Source organism: Notamacropus eugenii, chromosome 3 (assembly GCF_028372415.1).
Source record: "Notamacropus eugenii isolate mMacEug1 chromosome 3, mMacEug1.pri_v2, whole genome shotgun sequence".
NCBI classification, from domain to species: Eukaryota; Metazoa; Chordata; class Mammalia; order Diprotodontia; family Macropodidae; genus Notamacropus; species Notamacropus eugenii.
In genome coordinates, this window is record NC_092874.1 from 472,643,462 (window position 1) to 472,662,795 (window position 19,334).

Consider the following 19,334-nt stretch of genomic DNA (forward strand, 5'->3'; position numbering starts at 1 on the left):
GATCTTATCCTCCCAAGCATAAAGCTTGAAGAGTTATCCCTGATCATGATACCCCCTTTGCCTCTTCCAATCAACAAGCCCCACTGAGTCCAGCTCCCTTCGTTCTCTCTCTCTGTGTTCCTCCCATCAGCATCCTCACCTTGGCCCTCATCACCTCATGCCAGAATTACAGAATGACTGTAATCACCTCCCACCTCATCTCCCTTCCTCCATTCTCTCCTGTATTCAATCCAAGGATCAGACCATCCATTCATTTGCTAAACATTTATTAACGACCTACGATGGATGTTAAAAGGGACACCTTCTTGGAGGTTACAAGCTAGCAAGGAGATAAAAGAAACAGCTTTTTTAAAATTACATATTAAATGCACTGAAAGAAATAAAATCTTTGAGTAGGTCAAGGATAACCAAAATGGCTTGGTAAAAGAGGTGGCATCTGAGGTGGGTTTCAAAGGAAGGCTAGGGTATTGTCAATAAGAGAATTCATTTCGCTCGACTATGCTCACTTGTGGGGATGGGGTTGTTTTCCATTTTTCTTTGTTTTCAATGAAGTGGGGGGAGGGAGAGAGGTAGGAGAAGAAATGCTTGATAACTGGGGGAAAAAAATAAAATGTGATAGGAACTCAACAGGCACATGGGAAAGAAGGCACTCCAAGCATTTAGAAAAAGCATGAGCAAAAAAACCAAGGTAGCCATAAAAATGTTGCATGTTCAGAATGTAAGTTTATTAGACTATTGGGGTGGGGAGTGAGGGTGGAATAAGGCTGGGAAGGTAGGATGACTACATAGGACTTTCAAAGGTCTGAGGAAAGAAACATGACCAGATCTACACGTAAGAATCATTCTAGCAGTAATGAGGGCAGTAACAAAAACCTGCTAGGGAAATTCTAATAATCATCTGGGTAGGCACAATGAAAGCCAAGGACTGAAGGCAGAGCCAGGAATATCAGAGGGTGGGAGAGGAAAGGGACAAAGAGGCCAAGAGAGCCCTGGAAGCCAAGCAGGGTGAATTGCAGTACCGCAGACAGAACGAGGAAAAACAAAAAGCAGTAAAGACATATTGAGGAGAGTAGACAGAGTTTACTTTGATAAGTTACGAAATCTACAGGTGGAGACATCTTCAGGAAGGCAAAGAAGTGAGGCTGAATCACAACAGAAGTCAGCCCTGGAGAGAGAGCAGAGTCATCTGACTAGATACTGCAAGGAAAGAAAATACAGGAGAGAAAAAGGAGAAGAGAGAAAAAGGCCCTACACTGAGGATGAGAAGAAACTCCGAAAAAGCCACAAGAGGAGACAGAGGAGTGCTGAGAGAGAAGTCACAGGTGGAGAGAATAACCAGCAGCAAAAAGCAGTCAACAGTGTCCAAGGCTATCAAAATGTCAGAGGAAAAGCACTTTCCTGAGAACCACAGGTTTTAGAGAGTAAAAAGTATTAATGACTTTTAAGAGATCAGTTGCTGTATAGCCCTGGTGGCAAAAGACAGACTATAAGGGAGAAAAAGAGAGCGGATAGAGGGAAATGGAGATATCAGTCAAGATTCCTTGAACGGGAGCAAAGAAAATAATGGTGGCCTCAGAGGAGACACCCTTGGAGGCCCAACTTTCCTACAAATCGTCCCCAGCAGCACTAATCTGGGGACTGTCTTCCTTCCCCAAATTCCTGTCTAAACATCTCTACCCTCCCAAAGAGCTCCCTAATACACTACTGAAGAGAGCACCTCCCTACAGTGCATCCCTACAGAATGCAACCCTGCTCACCTCCTGGCATCTGTCTTGTCTTCTCACCTAGACAAGAAGTTCCTTCAGGGTGAGGCCCATTTTTATAAGCTCCTCAGTCCCTAAAATACCTTGCCAATGCCAGACATTCATCAAACCTACAAGAAGCATTTCTGACTGACTACAGAAATTCAAGTGCAAGTTGTGATCATCTAAAGACCTTCTTTATCTGGAATTTTTTGTGAAGGAGCATGCGTGATGAGGTCCCCCTGGCTGGGCATTTCATACAACTATGTTAAATGATTTCTGGCTCCAACACTACACTCACAGTCCCTGAGAATGCTTACCAGCTTTTTCACATTTCTCCTTCTGTTCTCGTAGCTCCTCTCCCTGGGTGGTCATCTGCTTGACTCGACTACGAAGCTGGGCAATCTCTTCTTCTTTCATTTCCAGTGTTTCGTGCATCTGACGTTTGGTCTCTGCTATCACCATCCCCTGCGGAGAAGCATTGGAGCCCTTGTGATAAGAACACTGGCATCAAAGGGACAAGAGAGGCAGAAGAGTCTTCAATACAGAAGGAATCAAACACAATAAAAATATCACACCTTAGAATGGTATTTCTAAGTACTTGGGCAAACAGGATAGAGCTATATCTCAGTCAATAAACTATCACCATCCTAAGGGGTTCATAATAAATATGTTCTAGAAAAATTTTTTGCAAACTTTTATATTTAGAGTATGATGATAACCACTTTAATGGAAGTCTTTCTAAAAGGCACACTGAAAACCATTACCCTTTCCTAAATAACTCAAGATGATTCTGAACATCAATTAACATCCCAACATCCTATTACACCCTCAGGTCTACAGAAGGATGAAAACTGTCTTGTCCCTGCATTAATTTCTATTAAGCACTTGCTATGTATAGAACACTTTGTGAAGTGCTGAGAGATAAAAGCCAAGGGAAGGCATAGTCTCTGCCTCAATGGATCTGATCATCAAGTAGTAACAGTTAACCACACTACACCCTATTACATGACAGAGTATGTAGAGAAATACCTAAGGAGGAAGAATGGGACTCTCCTTACTGAATGAAGCGCTATTTATATGGAATGTATTTTTATTTTTATATGGGTTTATTTTTGCTTCCTCCCAATGTACATAAACCCAGTTACTTTAGCACCTTTCACGTTTCTAAACCTCTGACAGTTATATAAACAGGGTATCACTACACATTCAGGATAACTCTTGATAAAGACTAAGGTCTGCCATTCAGCAAAGGGAAGCTACACACAGAGTGTTCATAGAACTCTCTTCAACCATAATAGCCTTACAGTGTAAGAGATGGCCTTCACCACAAACCATGACTCTCCCTTAATAAATAAGGCAAATATGTGCCCCAGCCAAAGATGTTTAAAAACAACATTAGTGTTACTTTATCACTAAACTTCTCCTTTCATATCCACAAAAACCTTCTGTAACAGACATCTTCCTGTCAATCACCAGGCCTTATCAGCATTTCTTAGAATCGTTCTCTCAGCTCAGACCCTCCTAGGACATATTTCTCTTCTTGCACAGTCAATACAGCTGTGCTCCCCACTACCACCACCACCCACAAAACTCAAAAGCTCTACCTCGTCCTAACTACCACCAGGGCTCCCCTGCTCCAAGTACTCATCCCACCCCAATTCCTCAGGCTTCATTAAGTTCAGTACAGTATTTTACAGAGCTCCAACCCCAACCTGTGCCCAGGGTAATTGCCCCAGCTTCATTGTACACACACATCACTGATCCTACTCCATCATATATTCCTTCTTCCATGAATCTCCACAGAATATCAGGGTTGGAAGGGACTTCAGAGGCCAGCATCTAGTCCACTCCTCCCTAACCCACAATCCCCTTTAGATCACTGCCAAGGAGTGGTCAACCAGCCTATGCCTAAAGACCTCTGCTTTCCAAGTCAGTCCCTGTGCTTCTGAAGAGCTTGTCCTTCCATCACACCTAACCCTGACTTTTTGTTACTGCCCCCTATGGCTTCTGGTTCCCCTGCTATTTTCAATAAAAACAAATCTAATCCACCCTGCCACTGGACAATCCTTCAAATACTTGGAAAAAAAGTAATCGTTTCCCCCCTTCAACTTTCCCTTCCCTAGGCTAACCAACCCCAATCTTCCATCTCTCCATCAGTCCTTAGTCAGTACTTTTCACTAGCCAACTAATGAAATCACACTGAGAGCATAGCCAGGGTGAAGGGTTTCCTTTCTTTTTTTCCTATGCAGAGAGAGAACATTATACTACCTTCTCTCCCCATTCCATGCCAGACTCCTAAAAAGAGTGACTCAAACTCATTGGCTTCATTTCCTTAATACACATTGCCCACTCAAGAACCAAATATAAGTAACTATATCCTCAAAGATTTAAAGTATACATTTCAAAGAAATATTAAATCACATGCTATTATAAATGCCTCCTGTCACAAAAATGTGACTGACAATTCAGTGTTGACCTGAGGTCAAGAAATCACTGATTATCAGATTTCTGTAAACAATACTACGGCTAAAGTTGATCTGACTCTAGAAAGCAAAATAAAAATACTTTTACATTCTGAGTCCTTTTAAGCTTCTCAAAACACAGCTCTATGAGCCAGACTTATTTACCTTATCTTGTTCAAGCTGCTCAATCAAGTTCTTTGCATCCCTCAGCTGAGTAATCAATTTCGTTTTCTCAGCCATGTGAAGTTCCTAGGATATAAAAAGGATTCCATTTTATCTGCTCATTTAAAATTAAAGGTTTTTATATAAATCAAGAACTTCTAATTCTCACATATTATAATTTATTCAGAATGACAGAATCTAAAGAGTTGGAAAGATCCTAAAGTTCTGATTCAGTCTTTCTCAATCTTTTTAAGCCTAAGGACTCTTTTTCTCAGATTGTCCATGATAGTATCTGCATTATTAATATCTACTAATAGAGAAAAGAGATAATTCCTTTTTAAAATATTTTCCCTAATTACATATAAAAACAATTTTTAACATTCCTTTTAAAAAATTTTTTGTTCCAAATTCTCACTCTCTCCCTTCCTTCTCCCCACGCTGAGAAAGCTAGATGTGCAGTCAGGTAAACCATTTCCATTTCCATATCTGCCATGTTGTGGGGAAAAAACCCAGACCAACCCCCAACTCGCCCCCCCCCCCCAAAAAAACATGAAAAAAAATAAAGCAAAAAAAGAGTCTGCTTCAATCTGCAGTCAGACTCCATCAGCTCTTTCTCCGGAGGTGGGCAGCATTTTTCATTAAAAGTCTTTCAGAATTGTCTTAGATCTTTGTCTTGCTGAAAATAGGTAAGTTATTCACAGCTGATTTTTTTTTTTTAGCCTTCTAATTACAATTTTGCATTACCTGAAGGAGCCCATACAATGTGGAGTTTATGGAACTACGCCATTTTCTAGACAGGGATCAGGCACAGTCCTTAACTCTGCAGTTTGCTTTGCCAAAATGCTGATTGTTAGCCTGATTTGAGATCTTTGAGCCTGGCAGCTTGCCATGGTTGTTTAGACCCCCAGACTAATTCAGGATGCAAGAACTTGATCCTTGCTAAGTTAGAAACTTTGTTGAGTTGAGTTCCCCAGCAATTCTGAACTTGTGCTTGATTAGTCTTCTTACCTTGAGGTTATATAGGCAAAGTGAGTTCACTCTAAAGATGTAGTTTAGCTCCTTTATAACTGATTTTTCTTTTTTTTTTTTTTAATTTATTTATTTAACTTTTAACATTCATTTTCACAAAATTTTGGGTTCCAAATTTTCTCCCCATTTCTCCCCTCCCCCCTCCCCGAAACACCGAGCATTCTAATTGCCCCTATCACCGATCTGCCCTCTCTTTTAACATCCCTCCCTTCCCTTATCCCCATCTTCTCTTTTGTCCTGTAGGGCCAGATAACTTTCTATACCCCATTACCTGTTTTTCTTATTTCCTAGTAGTAAGAACAATACTCAACAGTTGTTCCTAAAACTTTGAGTTCCAACTTCACTTCATCCCTCCCTCCCCACCCATTCCTTTTGGGAAGCAAGCAATTCAATACAGGCCATATCTGTGTAGTTTTGCAAATGACTTCCATAATAGTCATGTTGTGTAAGACTAACTATTCACAGCTGATTTTTGCACAATATTGTTGTCACTGTGTACAATGTTCCCCTGGTTCTGCTCACGTTACTCTGCATCAGCTCATACAGTAAGTCTTTCCAGGTTTTTTTGAAATCTATATGCTCATCATTTCTTATAGGACAGTAGTATTCCACCACAATAATACACAACTTGTTCAGCCATTCCCCCATTGATGGGTATCCCCTCAATTTCCACTTCTTTGCCACCACAAAAAAAAAAAGGCCTAAATATTTTTTTTTTTAGGTCCTTTTACTTTTTTTCTTTTTTGAGGGGGGAATCACTTTGGGATATAGACCTAGTAGAAGTACTACCGGGTCAAAAGGTAGGCAGTTTTATATTGCTCTAAAGAAGGGTTGGATCACTTCATAACTTGAAAAGAGATAATTCTTTTTATAAAATTACTATTAATTCAAATAGGAGAAGTAAGTCAACCTAGTGAAGAGAGGACTACTCTTGAATTATATGCAAGCTATTTATTAAGCACCTAATATGTGCCAGACATTTAACAATATCCCTTGTGAGTCATTTTCTAACGAACTTGAGTGACAGGGAAGTCACTACTCCTAAAACAGCCTAGTTTATCTCTGACCAGAAGAAACTATTAAGTCTTTTATTCTACTGAGTGGAAAACAATATCCCTGTAACTTTCACCCAATGGTTCCAGGCAGCAAAGTGGTGGTGCAGCAAATAAGGCACAAGACTTGAAGTCAGGAACACCTGAAGTTAACCTCTCCATGCCTCAGTTTCCACATCCATAAAATAGATCCGTTGGGCCTCATGAGAGAGCACAAGCCCAGTGTGAGGAATCTGCTTCACAAACTGAAAGGTGCAGCAACAGGCAGTTTGCCATTTATCACAAGTTCTGCTAGACTGTTCTTGTAGCTTGATTATTCTGCTTCTAGGCTACTCCAGAAACGCTGCTTGTCTAAATACTTTCATGTCCCCAAGTCCCCAGTTATCCCTTCCCATGACCTCCCACAAGATTCCTCCTCCTTAAAAGTTAAAATCCAACAAGTATTTATTAAAAGTTCAACATACATACAACATTTTCAAAATGAAAACAAAATAGTTGCTGCACTTAAGGAAGTTAAATAATCTTTCTCCTTTTCTCTGGTCAGTCACCAAAACTAATCACTTTCTCCGAGCTATTTTGTCTCCCATCTAAAATACTGTTTTATCATTCATCTCTTCTCTTTCAGATACCTTTAATTTCTCTCTTGTCACGTGGCTTCATTTCATCTAAGAAATGTCCAAGTCTCTCCAACCCGAAAAAAGCCTTTCCTCTACCCTCCCACTCCCTTCAGTTCTAGGCCCATCATTACAGTATTAAAACCCCAATGCCACCATATCATCCCCACCAACTACTTGCCCCAAAACCTCACTATCCCTCTACTGTCCCAAAATGACCTATCCAAGTGTTTGCTCAAAGGTCATTAGTAACCAAGTCACCAGTGAATGGTCCTTTCTCAGACCTCATTCTCCCTGACTTAACCCCTCTCATGAACTGCTATTCCTACTGGAAATATATACAGGGATTTCCCTGTATTTCAAATTCAGCACACCGAAAACAAAACTATTTTCCCTCAAAAACTCATTCATTCTCCTCTATTTCTTCTGGCAACAGTTCCTCTTCTAGTCACTCTGTTCCCTATCCTCCATGCCTCAAAGGTAAAGCCTTGTCTTTCCTACCTGCACAACATCCCTCACCTGAGTCACAGTTTCAGTCTTGATGCTCAAACAAGAGCTACATGATTCCAGGCCTTCATCGTCTCTCAATCAGATGTCTGCAAAAGGTTTCACAACATTCACAGCTTCCAGCAAAATGCCAACTAATTATACTTCACGTTTCTCACACTTCGGAAACTAATCTTTTTAAGCCCAAGATCCAATTCTGTTTAGATCTTTTGGGATCCTTACTCTCATCCAGTGAACTGGTCATACTAGACTACGTGCCATCTAAAAATCAGATGACACTGTAAGTCAGTAAAACTCTAAAGGCAGGCCTTTATCGCAGTCACTGATACAACTAGAAACTAGGGTAGGGCTAGAGACCTCCTTCCAAGTTGTTATTGAACTTCAAATAGTTCTGAGTTCAACTAGTTGCAATGTTTTCTAGCCTGTATTTCTAAAATATCAGTACAAAAGACTTTATCAACTACTTCATTAAAACTTTGGTAATCCCTATGATAGATCTCCCCATATGTCAATTTAATTGCCCTGTCAAAAGAGGAAATCAATCCAACATGACTTGTTCCTGATGATGTCACACTATTTCTTTCTAATCCACACACTTCCTTTTACAGATATGTGTTTCGTTGCTGTTCAGTTGTTTCAGTCCTGTCTGATTCTTCATGACCCAATCTGGGTCAAGAACATACAGGAGGGGCCTACCATTTCCTTTTCTAGCTCATTTTTACAGATGAGGAAACTGAGGCAAACAGGGTGTTAAATAACTTGCCTAGGGTAAGTGTCTGAGGGCAGATGTGAACTCAGGAAGATGGCTGACTCCAAGCTCAGTGCTCTAGTCACTGCACCACCCAGCTGCCCCAGAGGCTTGCTACCGTCTCTTACAATGACGTATTCTGAATTTTGCAAGAACTTAAGTCAAACTCAAGGGCCTAGAGTTTGAAGACTCCATCTTCTTCTCTTCTTTGAAAATCAAGAAATTTACCCTTTGCCAGTCCAAGGCACTTCTTTTCCTCACCATGCTCATCCAAAGGTTACCATCAGTCAATAAACATTTACTAAATACTTACTATGTGCCAGATACAAAGAAAGCCAAAACACAGGCCCCTACTCTCAAGGAGCTCACAATGCACTGGCGGAAAGGACAGGCAAATAATTATGTACACAAAAGTTCCACATAGGATAAATTGGATGTAATCAACAGAGAGAAGGCACTAGAATCAGGGAGATGGGGAAAAGCTTCCTGTAGAAGGTGGTATTTTAGCTGCAACTTGAAGGAAGCCAGGCTGCGGGGGGGGGGGGGGGGGGGAGATCCAGGAATGGAGCAAGGCTGGTAAAAATGTCCACAGCTGGGAAATGAGAGCTGTGCTGACTGCAGGTATTGGTGAGTTCTTTGTGCACCTGCGCTAGTCTGTTCAGACGGCTCCTTTTTCTTCCTCTTTCATGCTGGAAAAGTTTCTCGGCATATTGTGAGAATTTCATTTAAGAGTTCCTCATCTGTGCTAAGCTGACTTTACCTACCTGCAATTTTGGGTCTTAGGATCCTAACTGAACTTTCTCTGAATCCTTTGTTATATTTTTGTCCACAGTCTAGTGCTTTATACATATTTCTTGGCTGAGATTAACAAAATAAGATTTTTGGTTTTAACATGGCTAATGCAGAAATTTGTTCTGCTTGACTATATATGTTTGTAAGAGGAATTTTGTTTTTCACTTTCTCCATGGAGTGAGGAAGTGGCTGAAAGAGATGAGAGAAGATGTTTTTGCAGATAAAGAAAAATATTTAACATTTAAAAAGAGACTATTAACAACAGTGCAGATGAGTAGTGATTAGAGGTGATAGCTGTGTGAGTGGAGAAAAAGGACAGAGGCAAGAGGTCAAACTGACAATGACAACTGGAAACAGGCAGGAATAGGTGGTGGTATATAGTTCTGAGGGCATAAACCTCACTGGTTTAAAAAACAGTGGCCCCCGCACAGAACGCAGGAATTCAGAAAAAGGAAAGGTTTAGGGGGGAAATAATGAGTTGTTCTATTTTAGATACAATGAGTTGGAGATTACTTTGAGACATCCAAGTGGAGATTTCTGGCAAGCAGTTGGTAATCTGGAACTAGAGTTCAAGGGACAGAATTTTGTTTGTCATTATTCAGCTCTTTCAGTCGTTTCTGACTCTTCATGATCCCATTTGGGGTTTTCTTGGCAGGTGCTAGAGTGGATTGCCACTTCCTTCACTTTACAGATGAGGACTCTGAGGCAAACAGGGTCAAGTGACTTGCCCAGGGTCACATGAATATTACTGACACAGTTACTTACACAGAGGTGTGAGGTCTGATGTGAACTCAGGTCTTCCTGACTCCAGGCTCAAGGGTCTAGTGAGAGCTCACAATTCACTGGGGGAAAGGACAGGCAAACAACTATGTAGAGACAAGTTACATCTAGGATAAATTGGAGATAATCAACAGAGAAAAGGCACTGGAAAATCAGGGAGAGTTTAAGGGGGTTGTACAAAATTGGGAGATGCTAACTGAATTATGAGATAACCAAGAGTAAGGATGTAGAGAGAAAAGGCGCCACAAGGACAGTCAGAGTTAGGGTATAGGAGACGGATAAGGAGACTAAAGATCAGTCAGACCAGGAGGGAACCAGAGGAGATCTGTGTCTTAGAGGGGATGAACTTCTAAGGGTAGAGGGCAGTGTCTAAAGCCACAAAGAAGAGAAAGAGGATGAGGACTCAGAAAGGCCACTGGACAATGCAATGATCTGTATTGCTAACAGTGGAGACAACAAACACAGTCAAGCTGTGGGTTACCACAATGCACGTGGTTGACAAGTGGGAATTAATGAGTACAATTAACGTACAGTTCTAAGAATCTATTTAAGAAAGGAGAGGGATCAGATGATGATTCAGAAGGTGACTGGAGGGGTCAGGAGGGTAAGGTAAAGGTTTATTTAAGTCTGGAGAGATTATCAGTACAAATAAGAGATGGCTGCTGAGACACAGGACAGCCTGTCCTAAACATCCAAGTACAGGGACTCCTCTAAAGAGCTGGAGGGGCTATATATTGTTCTTGATTCTTACCTTTCCAAAGGAAAAGAGGAAGACTAGCAAAGGAGGGAGGGGCTAAGGCACACTGAGCTTTAAAAGCCAAACAGAGGATTTCATTAATCCCAGTTGCTAAATTGAATCTAATGGAATTTCTACCTTTGGGGTGAGGATAGAGTTAGAGAAGGGGGACCGTGGTCCCCTTTATAATAATGAACAAGAAGCAACACATGAACACTGGAGGCACTGAACCAGATTACCTCCCTGGCTCTTCTAACATTCTCAAGCATTCTACCATGGTGTTCATTCAGCACCATGCAATTTAAAACAACCAGTGAAGACCACTACCAAGAGGCAGAGTAATAGGGAGGAAGGGTGGGCTGCACTCAGCATCAGGAAGGTCTGGATCCAAAGCCTACCCAGACACACGCTGGGAAAGATGGTTCTCCTGTCTAAGCATTAGCTTCTTCACCTGTAAAGGAGGCCTTTGTTAAGGGGTCACCATGAGGACTAGGGTGCATGCAGAACAAGGAAACCTCAAGTGTTACATAAAGGTGAGCTAAATCCTCTCTGAAAAAGTCACATCTGCACAGTATCTTCTGCGAAATCAAGCACAAGAGAGATTACACTTGTCCTTCTGTTTGGTCCCAGAGGCAGAATCAGGAGCAATGACAGGAAGCTGCAAATTCAGCACGATGTCAAGAACTCTCTGAAAAGGAGAGCTCTCCAAAAGCGGAAGGGGCAGACCCTCCCCAGGGAGGTCAGATAGAAGTTCAATGACCAGTGGTCTGGGATCCTGGAGTGGGGATTCCTTTCAGCTAAGGACAAGATGGCCACCAATAGATCTTTCAAACTATGAAATTCTGTAAATATCACAATTCACAAAAATTAATTTCCTGGAAAATAAATTTTTCTTTTAACACAAAAGCTTCTATTTTAACCACAGTTAGGGGAATCTTTCTAAAATGTACTTTACTACCACATCTCTATACTGACCCTTTCCTTGATGACTCTGGGACAAGACAAACGTCTGCTCTGCACTGCTGACCACTGGGTGTGCTGCCTGTTTCTATCATCAGTGGCACCAGAGAGCTGGGCTCTTTCAATATCGGTCTCCTGTCACTGTTCTGCCCGCTGGCTGCCGCCACTGGGCCTCTGCTGCTGAGTGCAGATGTTTGTCTGCCGCCCTCTTTTCCTCCTTGTGTAGAGGAAGGCCTACTGCCGGCTCCAGGATTCTCCTAAAGACTCAAGTAAAGGGATTTGTGAGACCTAGTCTTCTTCCTACATTATTTTTTGGTTTGTTTCTCACTTTATAACCAAATGGATAAGGCTGCCATACTTAAGTGTGGCGTAGTGGAGCTTGTCAAATTACATAATCTCAAGGGACAAAAATTTAACATGAACAAAATGGAACTAATTCTACATAAAACTTCAATTAAGAGGATGTTAAAAATAAAGTATACAAAGTTGAAGCTGTGCAAGAAGTATGGTGCAAAAGGAAAAGGGGATATTTGGAGTCTGGGGATCTGAGTTCAAATTCAAGTTTTTATGGCTGCTCATTTCCCTTCTGGTTCTGAATTTTCTCCTCTATACTATGAGGATCTGAACCAGATGGCCTCCAAGGCCCCTTCTAGCTCTGTACCTATGATCCTACTGCTTTCTTGGGTACCTGAGTCGTCATGTTTCTCTTCAGTTTAGTTTACGAAAAAATTAAGGGTCCTGGGCTACGAGGAAGAAAACCTAGTTACTGATGTCGGCACTCTATACAGAAATAGTACTCACAGTAACAGTCCTATTGTAAGGACACTCAACTACGAAAGACCTAGAGCCTCTGGATCAATGCAACAATCCAGGACAACCCAAAGGCCTCATGATGAAATAAGCTGGCCCCCTCCAGAGACAGAACCGAGGAACATCTCTGAGTACACATGGAAACAGACTAGTTTTCTCTTTATTTTGCATGCTTCCTTTTTCTCACAACACAGCTAATGTGGAAATGTTTTGCATCACTTCTTATGTATTATGGGTATGATTTTTCTTGCCTTCTCAATGGATTGAGGAGGGATAGGAGAATTTGGTACTGAAAAGAAAAATTTTTAAAATAAAAAACTTTCACTGAATACCTGAATATCTCCCCTCTTCACCTCTCCTAAAATCTGGAATACTTATTTTTATGGAGCAATTGTATATACTCAATTTTAACACCTTCCTCATTTATGTTTCAGAAATAATTTAAAAAAACTTTTTTTAAAAAAAAAGTAAGCCTCTTTTTGTGTACTCATTTAAGTCTTAGGAGACCTTAGACCAAGCACTTTCCCACCTCTGTCCAGTTTCCTTATCTGTGAATGATCTAAGATTCCACTCTATGACACCTAGGGACATGACAGCTGAACCCTAAAGCCAGGAGAGCACCCTGAGGTCTCGTGTCCAGAGGGCTCCAGCTGTCTCTTCCCAGGGAGCTCTCAGACCTGAGCTGCCGACGATCCGAATGGAGCCTGCACCGACTGTTACCTTCATCTTCTCCAGCTCCTGAAGCCTCTCGTCAAGCTGCTCCTGAAGGGCCTCCTTCTCATTGGTCAGAAGGGTAGCTCGTTCCTTGTGTGACTTAATTATTTCTTTACAGCGCTGAAGGAGATTCTCCTGTCTTTTAACTCTCTGCTGAAGAGTTTCTAAAGTTTTGGCAGCATCTCCATCTCCCTCTGTTGACATTGAAATGCAATAATCACAGAGGAGTTGGGCAGGTAGGAACTCTCAGAGCTCAAAGAGCACTCATTACAAGGGAGTAAAATGGGATGCATGAACATTTTGTACTTTAAGTGTCTCAAGGTCTCTTCATTACAAATAAGAGGAAATGGTAAGTGCGAAAATGAATGAGCACTATGTATCCCAAACATACACACACACAAAACACAATGAAAAGAAAATACATACCAAATTCTGCTACTTTGTGAACAGGTCAGGGCATTATGAAAATATTTAAGTTGTAAACTACCAAACACACATGAAATTTAGGAAACCTGAAAACAGTATATTTAATAATCCTGAATAGAATTTCCCTTTTGATATTAAATTTAGGTATTTACAATACTCACAGTATAAAAGTAATAACAATTTCAAGGGTGCAATAAAAAATGCTGCTACTGATAAAGACAAGATACAAGTCTTGGAAGCTAGTCTCCCAAAGCAAATACACTTTTTAAGCAAGAAATATAAAAGCCTAAGTAGGAAAAATGCATTGAAATTGTGTTTACGCAAAGATATATGACATTAATAGACTACCCCACATCAGTAAAGTCATCTCCCAGAAAAGTCATTTCTAACACCTCTAAAAAAGGTCTAAGTAGGATGGTCAGAAGACTTCAAGACTTCAAGTCGATACGGTCACCGTATCGAATGCTTCAGCTGGGCCCACTAACACCCATTCTCTTCTTAATCTATCTTTCTTCTACTAGCTAACTGGAATAACTGAATTAAAAAAAGACCTGGCAAGAGATAACTGACCTCCATGGTCCAGATCATTCTGGGCATTCTCTTCATTAGTTTCTTTGGGAAGGCTGTCAGGTTTAGGTAACTCCACAGTCATCTGACCGCTCTGCAAGCGATGCTTCAGTAATGAAACCTAAATAAAATGTTCTCATGAGAAAAACCAAGTAAGGGCTTATTCAGAGGGTCTGAATAAAATGAACACCGCCTTTTTAAGGGAGAAAAAAATTCTATCAACAAGCAAACTTCCAGAACAACTTTTCTTATCCATAGACAATGAGTCAAACAGCGTTCAACATGTGAGAGGACAACGAAGGATTGGATAATTGGAAAACTATTCAAGACTACATCTCTTCTTTTATCCTTCACTCACAAATGGTGAAGTGCTGACCTGAGTCTGCAGAACACTGATGTACTGGTCCTTTTCCTCTAGGGATGCATCAAACTCTTCCTGGAGATGTTTCTTAGCCTGCTGGTCCATCTGAAGCTCCTAAAGAAGAGAAGCCTTTACAGATGTGTTCCGGATAAAAGAAAAACAGTTCCAAACAGAAGCCTAAAGATTTTCACAAATCATGAGACATACAAGATAAGCATTTTTCTGCAACTCAACTTCTGAATGAATTTTCTGTTTAAAAAGAAACTTTGGGTTCTGGAAGGCTACAACCACAGAAAGCAATCTTTGGCAGGCCACCAACAAGCTGCAGAAGCCTTCAAAAGTGGGACCCAGTGACCATCTTCTTAAACAGTCTGTCACCAAAGGAGCAGCAAAGCTCATGGTCACAAAACAAAATGCCACACAATGAATTTTTGTTGTATGGCAAGACATGGAGATTGTTTACTAAGGTGCCAAGAAACTGTGATCTGCAGCAGGCAAGGGAGTAGCCATGTGGATGAAATCAAAGATATCTTGAAATAAGTTTTGAAGAAGGCATATTTGAAATTGAGAATAATAGGTAGAACTCAGACATTTCCGTATCTGACCACAATCTACTAGCTTTCCAATTCTCCCTGTGCACTCCTTTAACAAATTTTACTCTTTGTCCACATCATGATTTCCAAACCCCCAATCCCCACGATTTCCTAGGCCTTCACTCCTGCATTAGCCACTGTCTCCAATTTTTCTCCATCTTGACCCTTTGGTGAACCAGTTCAACTCTAAACTGTTCTCTTGAGTCCCCAGCTCCCTTAACATCTCACCAACTGCAACTGCCAAGTTGGAGCTTTGGATTATTCCCACCATCCAATCAATGTCTTCATTCCTACACAAGTGCTGCTCAACAAAAGTGGAAAAAAATCATGCAACTGTTCTGAATGGGTCCACCACAAATTTACGTTAAACAACCTCCACTGGGCCTTCACTACTGCAGGGCAATCCTTCTATTCTTCCTTTATCAAATCATTATCCCCATCTCCATTGTGGCTTTTCCCAAACCTCTGTATCTCCCCAAACCCTCCCACCCTCTCAACTGAGAACCTGAGCTCTCCCTCTCCTCCCCTCTTCCTCATCTGATATCACTCTGATCCCTTCCACCACTACCTCCTCCTTCCACAAGTCTCACTCCTTACCAAGGCCAACTCCTCTATCTATTCAGGTGATCCTATTCCATCCCACCCCCTCCAATACATCACCCCTATTGCCACCCCCATTGGATCATCTATCTTCAGTCTCTCTCTGTACACTGACTCTTTCCTGCTGCCTGAAAACACACTCATGTCTGCCATCTTCCATTCCTAACTATGACGGGTGTCGTGACTTCCTTCCTCTAACTCTCTCCTTACCTTCCCTAACCCAGCTTCCAACCTCCAATTCCTCCAAAATACCTTTCCCCAAAACAAGTAATGATATTCTTATCGTCCAGCCCACGACCTTTCCACAATCTTCGTGCTCCTTGATCTCTCTAAAGCCGCAGACGCTGCCAATCGCTCTCTCCTTGACACTCTCCTCTCTTTAGCTTTTCAGGCCACTATTTTCACTTGGTTCCCCACTCCCCCACCTCTCTGACTGCTCCTTCTCTGTCTCTTCTAATGGATGGATTATCCTCTAGGTCACATTCACTAAATATGGCTGTCCAATGGGACTCTGTCTTGGGCCCTCTTCTCTTCTCCTTCTACACTGCTTTACTTGGTGATCTCAACAGCGCCCATGGATTCAATTATCATTTCTAAGCTGAGTTTTCAAATCTTTTTATGCATCTCTAATTTCTCTGTTGATCTCCAGTCTTTTATATTTAACTGCCTGCTAGACACATTGAACTAGATGTCCAACAGACATCTTAAACTCAATGTATCAATAACAAAACTTATTAGCTTTTCCCATAAACTCTGCCCCACTGCTAAGCTGCCTATTACTATAGAGGGCAATACCATCCTCCCAGTCTCCCAGGTTCACAAACTCAGCATTGCCCTTAATTCTTCACTATCTCTCACCCCTCACCTCTAAAATGATGCCAAGTCCTATAGATTTCCACTCTACAACATCTCCAATATGCCCCTTTCTCTACTCTGATAACGCTACCACCCTCTGCAGACCCTTATCACCTTACCACTAGACAACTACAGCTGCCTGTTGGTTGATCTACCTGTCTCAAGTCTCTCCCCACTCCAATCCATTCTCCATTCAGCTACCAAAGTGATATTCCTAAAGCATAGGCTAGACTATATTACCCCCATACTCCATAAATTCCAGTGGTTCCTGTCCTAAATAGAGCTTCCCACAGAGGCCAGAGCCTAGCCACCACTGACCTCATCACATTCCTCTCTGCTCTGCTCTCCTCAATATCACTGCCCAAATGGAAGTCTTAATGGAAATGGACATGAGCCCCCTCTGTCGTCAGAACTTCCTCTTCAAATGTGAATAAAAGGCAGATAATAATCACCAGATATCATTGAGAACTGTGAGTTTAGCATCTGGTACAAAAGATAAATTGCAAATTGTTGAAGTAGAAGCAATTAACTATGAGGAAAAACCAATTATAGTCTCAGGGGCAACTCTGAAAATGTCTGAGCAGCCTTAAAGCTTCTCTAGGTGGCTTTTATAACACCAGTAATTGGTGGTTGAAAAGTCTGATGCAGGGCCTGCACGTGTTAGTGGTCAGCACCTAGTAGCACTAGAGGAAAGGGAAGAATCAGATGATGAAGAAATGTCTGGCAAATGATCTGTTCCTAGAGTTTATTTATAGGAAGGTTCTGCAGAAAAAAAGGTAAAACTGAGGACAAGAATTAAGATGATGATGATGATAATGATAACTCTGAAGATGAGAAAAATGAAGAAAAAGGGGATAACTACAGCAAAAAAGGGGGGAAAAAATGAATAAAAAACCAGAATGAAAGATTCAAAACCATACAAATGGTCAAGAGTCTTTCAAAAAGCAAAACATAGAACCAGACTCCCAAAGAACACAGTTCTATAGAAAATATTAAGTAAAAATGTAGGTATACATTTTTTGAAACAGAAAGAGTGGTCATCAACTTCATAGAGAATTGTTTCTGGATGTCTGATCAGGAGGCTAGTGAAACTCTCTGCCTATGGAAGAAATATCTTGAATATCTTTGTTCAGTTTTTATTCCTATAACAGTTGCTATGTGGCTGTCCTTTATACTGAGAACTTTCCCTACCACGTCCCATAAATGTCATTCATACCAAGAATGTGTTGTCCAAACAGTTTTCACAAGTCTAACTCCATCCTTCACTTCCTTTAAATATGTGTGGAATGGTACAAGAGAACAGAGAAGAAGTGGGGCTCAGACAAATGGAAATGGTGGAGAGAGAAGGCACAAGCAAGAAATAAATTCAATACCTGAACGAAGTTAAAAAGAAAAAGAAATCTGTGAGCAGTTATTGGGCGGCCTTTTTAAGTACACCAGTAGCACCAGGTCTGGCTCTCTTAGTTCTATTTCAGGGCTAGCACAATCTTCTTGGGGAGACTAGCATGTGTCACTTTTGTATCAGTTTCAACAGAATTTGGGTTCCTTGGGAAAGGGAAGTTCTGAGAGTAGAAAGTGACACTACTGCCATGATTCTATGGAGTACATGTTTCTTTAATTCGTGTAGAATAAGCAAACCTGCTCAATGGTGGGATCACTTATAAACTCAACTCAAAATAATGGAAACATTTTCCTTGTAAGCAAAACTACAAGTCAGAAGTTTATTCAGTTGGGAAGTAACTGACAATTTCTAAAGTTATCTGCAGAATTACAGGTCTATGATCCTATCATTGAAATCTTCTTTAAAAACATGCATAATTATGTATATTCCTATTATTTCTTAAAAGCTATTTTAGTATAAAGATATTAGTAATTCTTTTAATGATCTACATTACTAAAACCTCTGATTGTTTCTACCTTCCAGAAATGTATTTACTCCAAAATAAAACAAATCCTGAATTTCTGAATGTACTAGAATAGAGCACATGATACCAAAATGAAAAAAAAAAGAAACACACTTCAACTGTAAAGATGCTGTCAGAATATATAAATGACTGCTATGTGTTACAAAGTGTGATACTGATGACCTTCAATCTCTAGGAGAGTCAATTAGTTTTACACTGTAACATGGACACAAATTATACTCTTAACCCCAGCCAGCAGGTTAGGTTCATGTCTTTTTCAAAAAGAACGCTAGGCAAGGCCTGTGAACAGTTCACTTAAAATCCTCTCCTCTCCAAAGAAAGCCCCTCTCAAACTGCCAAAGGATCTGCTGGGGCCCTCCTTACAAAGGTCAGCACATTGTTGTTATGGCACCTAATATAAAACCAGCCAAACAAGAATGGATCTCTCTCCCTTCGGCTCGAAGGCTAATCTAGTGTATGCCTAGTCTTGGAGTTTGCAAGATTAGACCAGAATAGATCTAAAAGATCTACTACAGAGACACAAGGAAGATACAAACCAGTTCTGGGCCATCACTAATCTGAAAGAGCCTTTAGAGAAGAAGACAATTCAAAAGACCTCTGATCTCATCTAGGGAAAAGAAATGGGCTATTTTCTAACAGTTCAGCATAGGCTCATTCTGAAGCAAATCTAAACTAGTCTGTCAATCACAGACACAGTTCAGTTTTCCAAGGGTCATTCACAAAAAAGAGGAGAGAAGCCAGGATCTGCAGAGACCCAAGGACAGAACGAATGAGGAGGTGTTCTACTGAATAATTATTTAAATCTAGGTAGAAAAACAATGTTTATTTTGGAAAAGGCATTGGACTTGGAGCAAGAAGACTAGGTCTGAGTCACTGCTCCAACACTTACCATAGTG

At 40.9% G+C, this 19,334-nt stretch overlaps 1 protein-coding gene and 1 pseudogene across 7 annotated transcripts in view; one reads left to right on the forward strand and one right to left on the reverse strand.

The window, feature by feature from the left end:
- Nucleotides 1–19,334, reverse strand: part of GOLGA4 (golgin A4) — a 102,336-nt gene that overhangs the window by 47,037 nt on the left and 35,965 nt on the right. For all 7 annotated transcript variants that reach the window (XR_011964818.1, XR_011964819.1, XM_072598899.1 and 4 more), the window contains 5 exons: nucleotides 14,481–14,579; nucleotides 14,108–14,225; nucleotides 13,118–13,305; nucleotides 4,373–4,456; nucleotides 2,063–2,210 (listed from right to left, as the gene is read on the reverse strand). Coding sequence is in view for 5 of the 7 variants with exons in the window: in XM_072598899.1 (XP_072455000.1) it covers nucleotides 2,063–2,210; nucleotides 4,373–4,456; nucleotides 13,118–13,305; nucleotides 14,108–14,225; nucleotides 14,481–14,579 (637 nt within the window). In the remaining 2 variants the exon portion in view is untranslated. The remainder of the gene's footprint in view (nucleotides 1–2,062; nucleotides 2,211–4,372; nucleotides 4,457–13,117; nucleotides 13,306–14,107; nucleotides 14,226–14,480; nucleotides 14,580–19,334) is intronic.
- On the forward strand, nucleotides 15,949–17,399 carry LOC140531176 (nucleophosmin pseudogene; annotated as a pseudogene).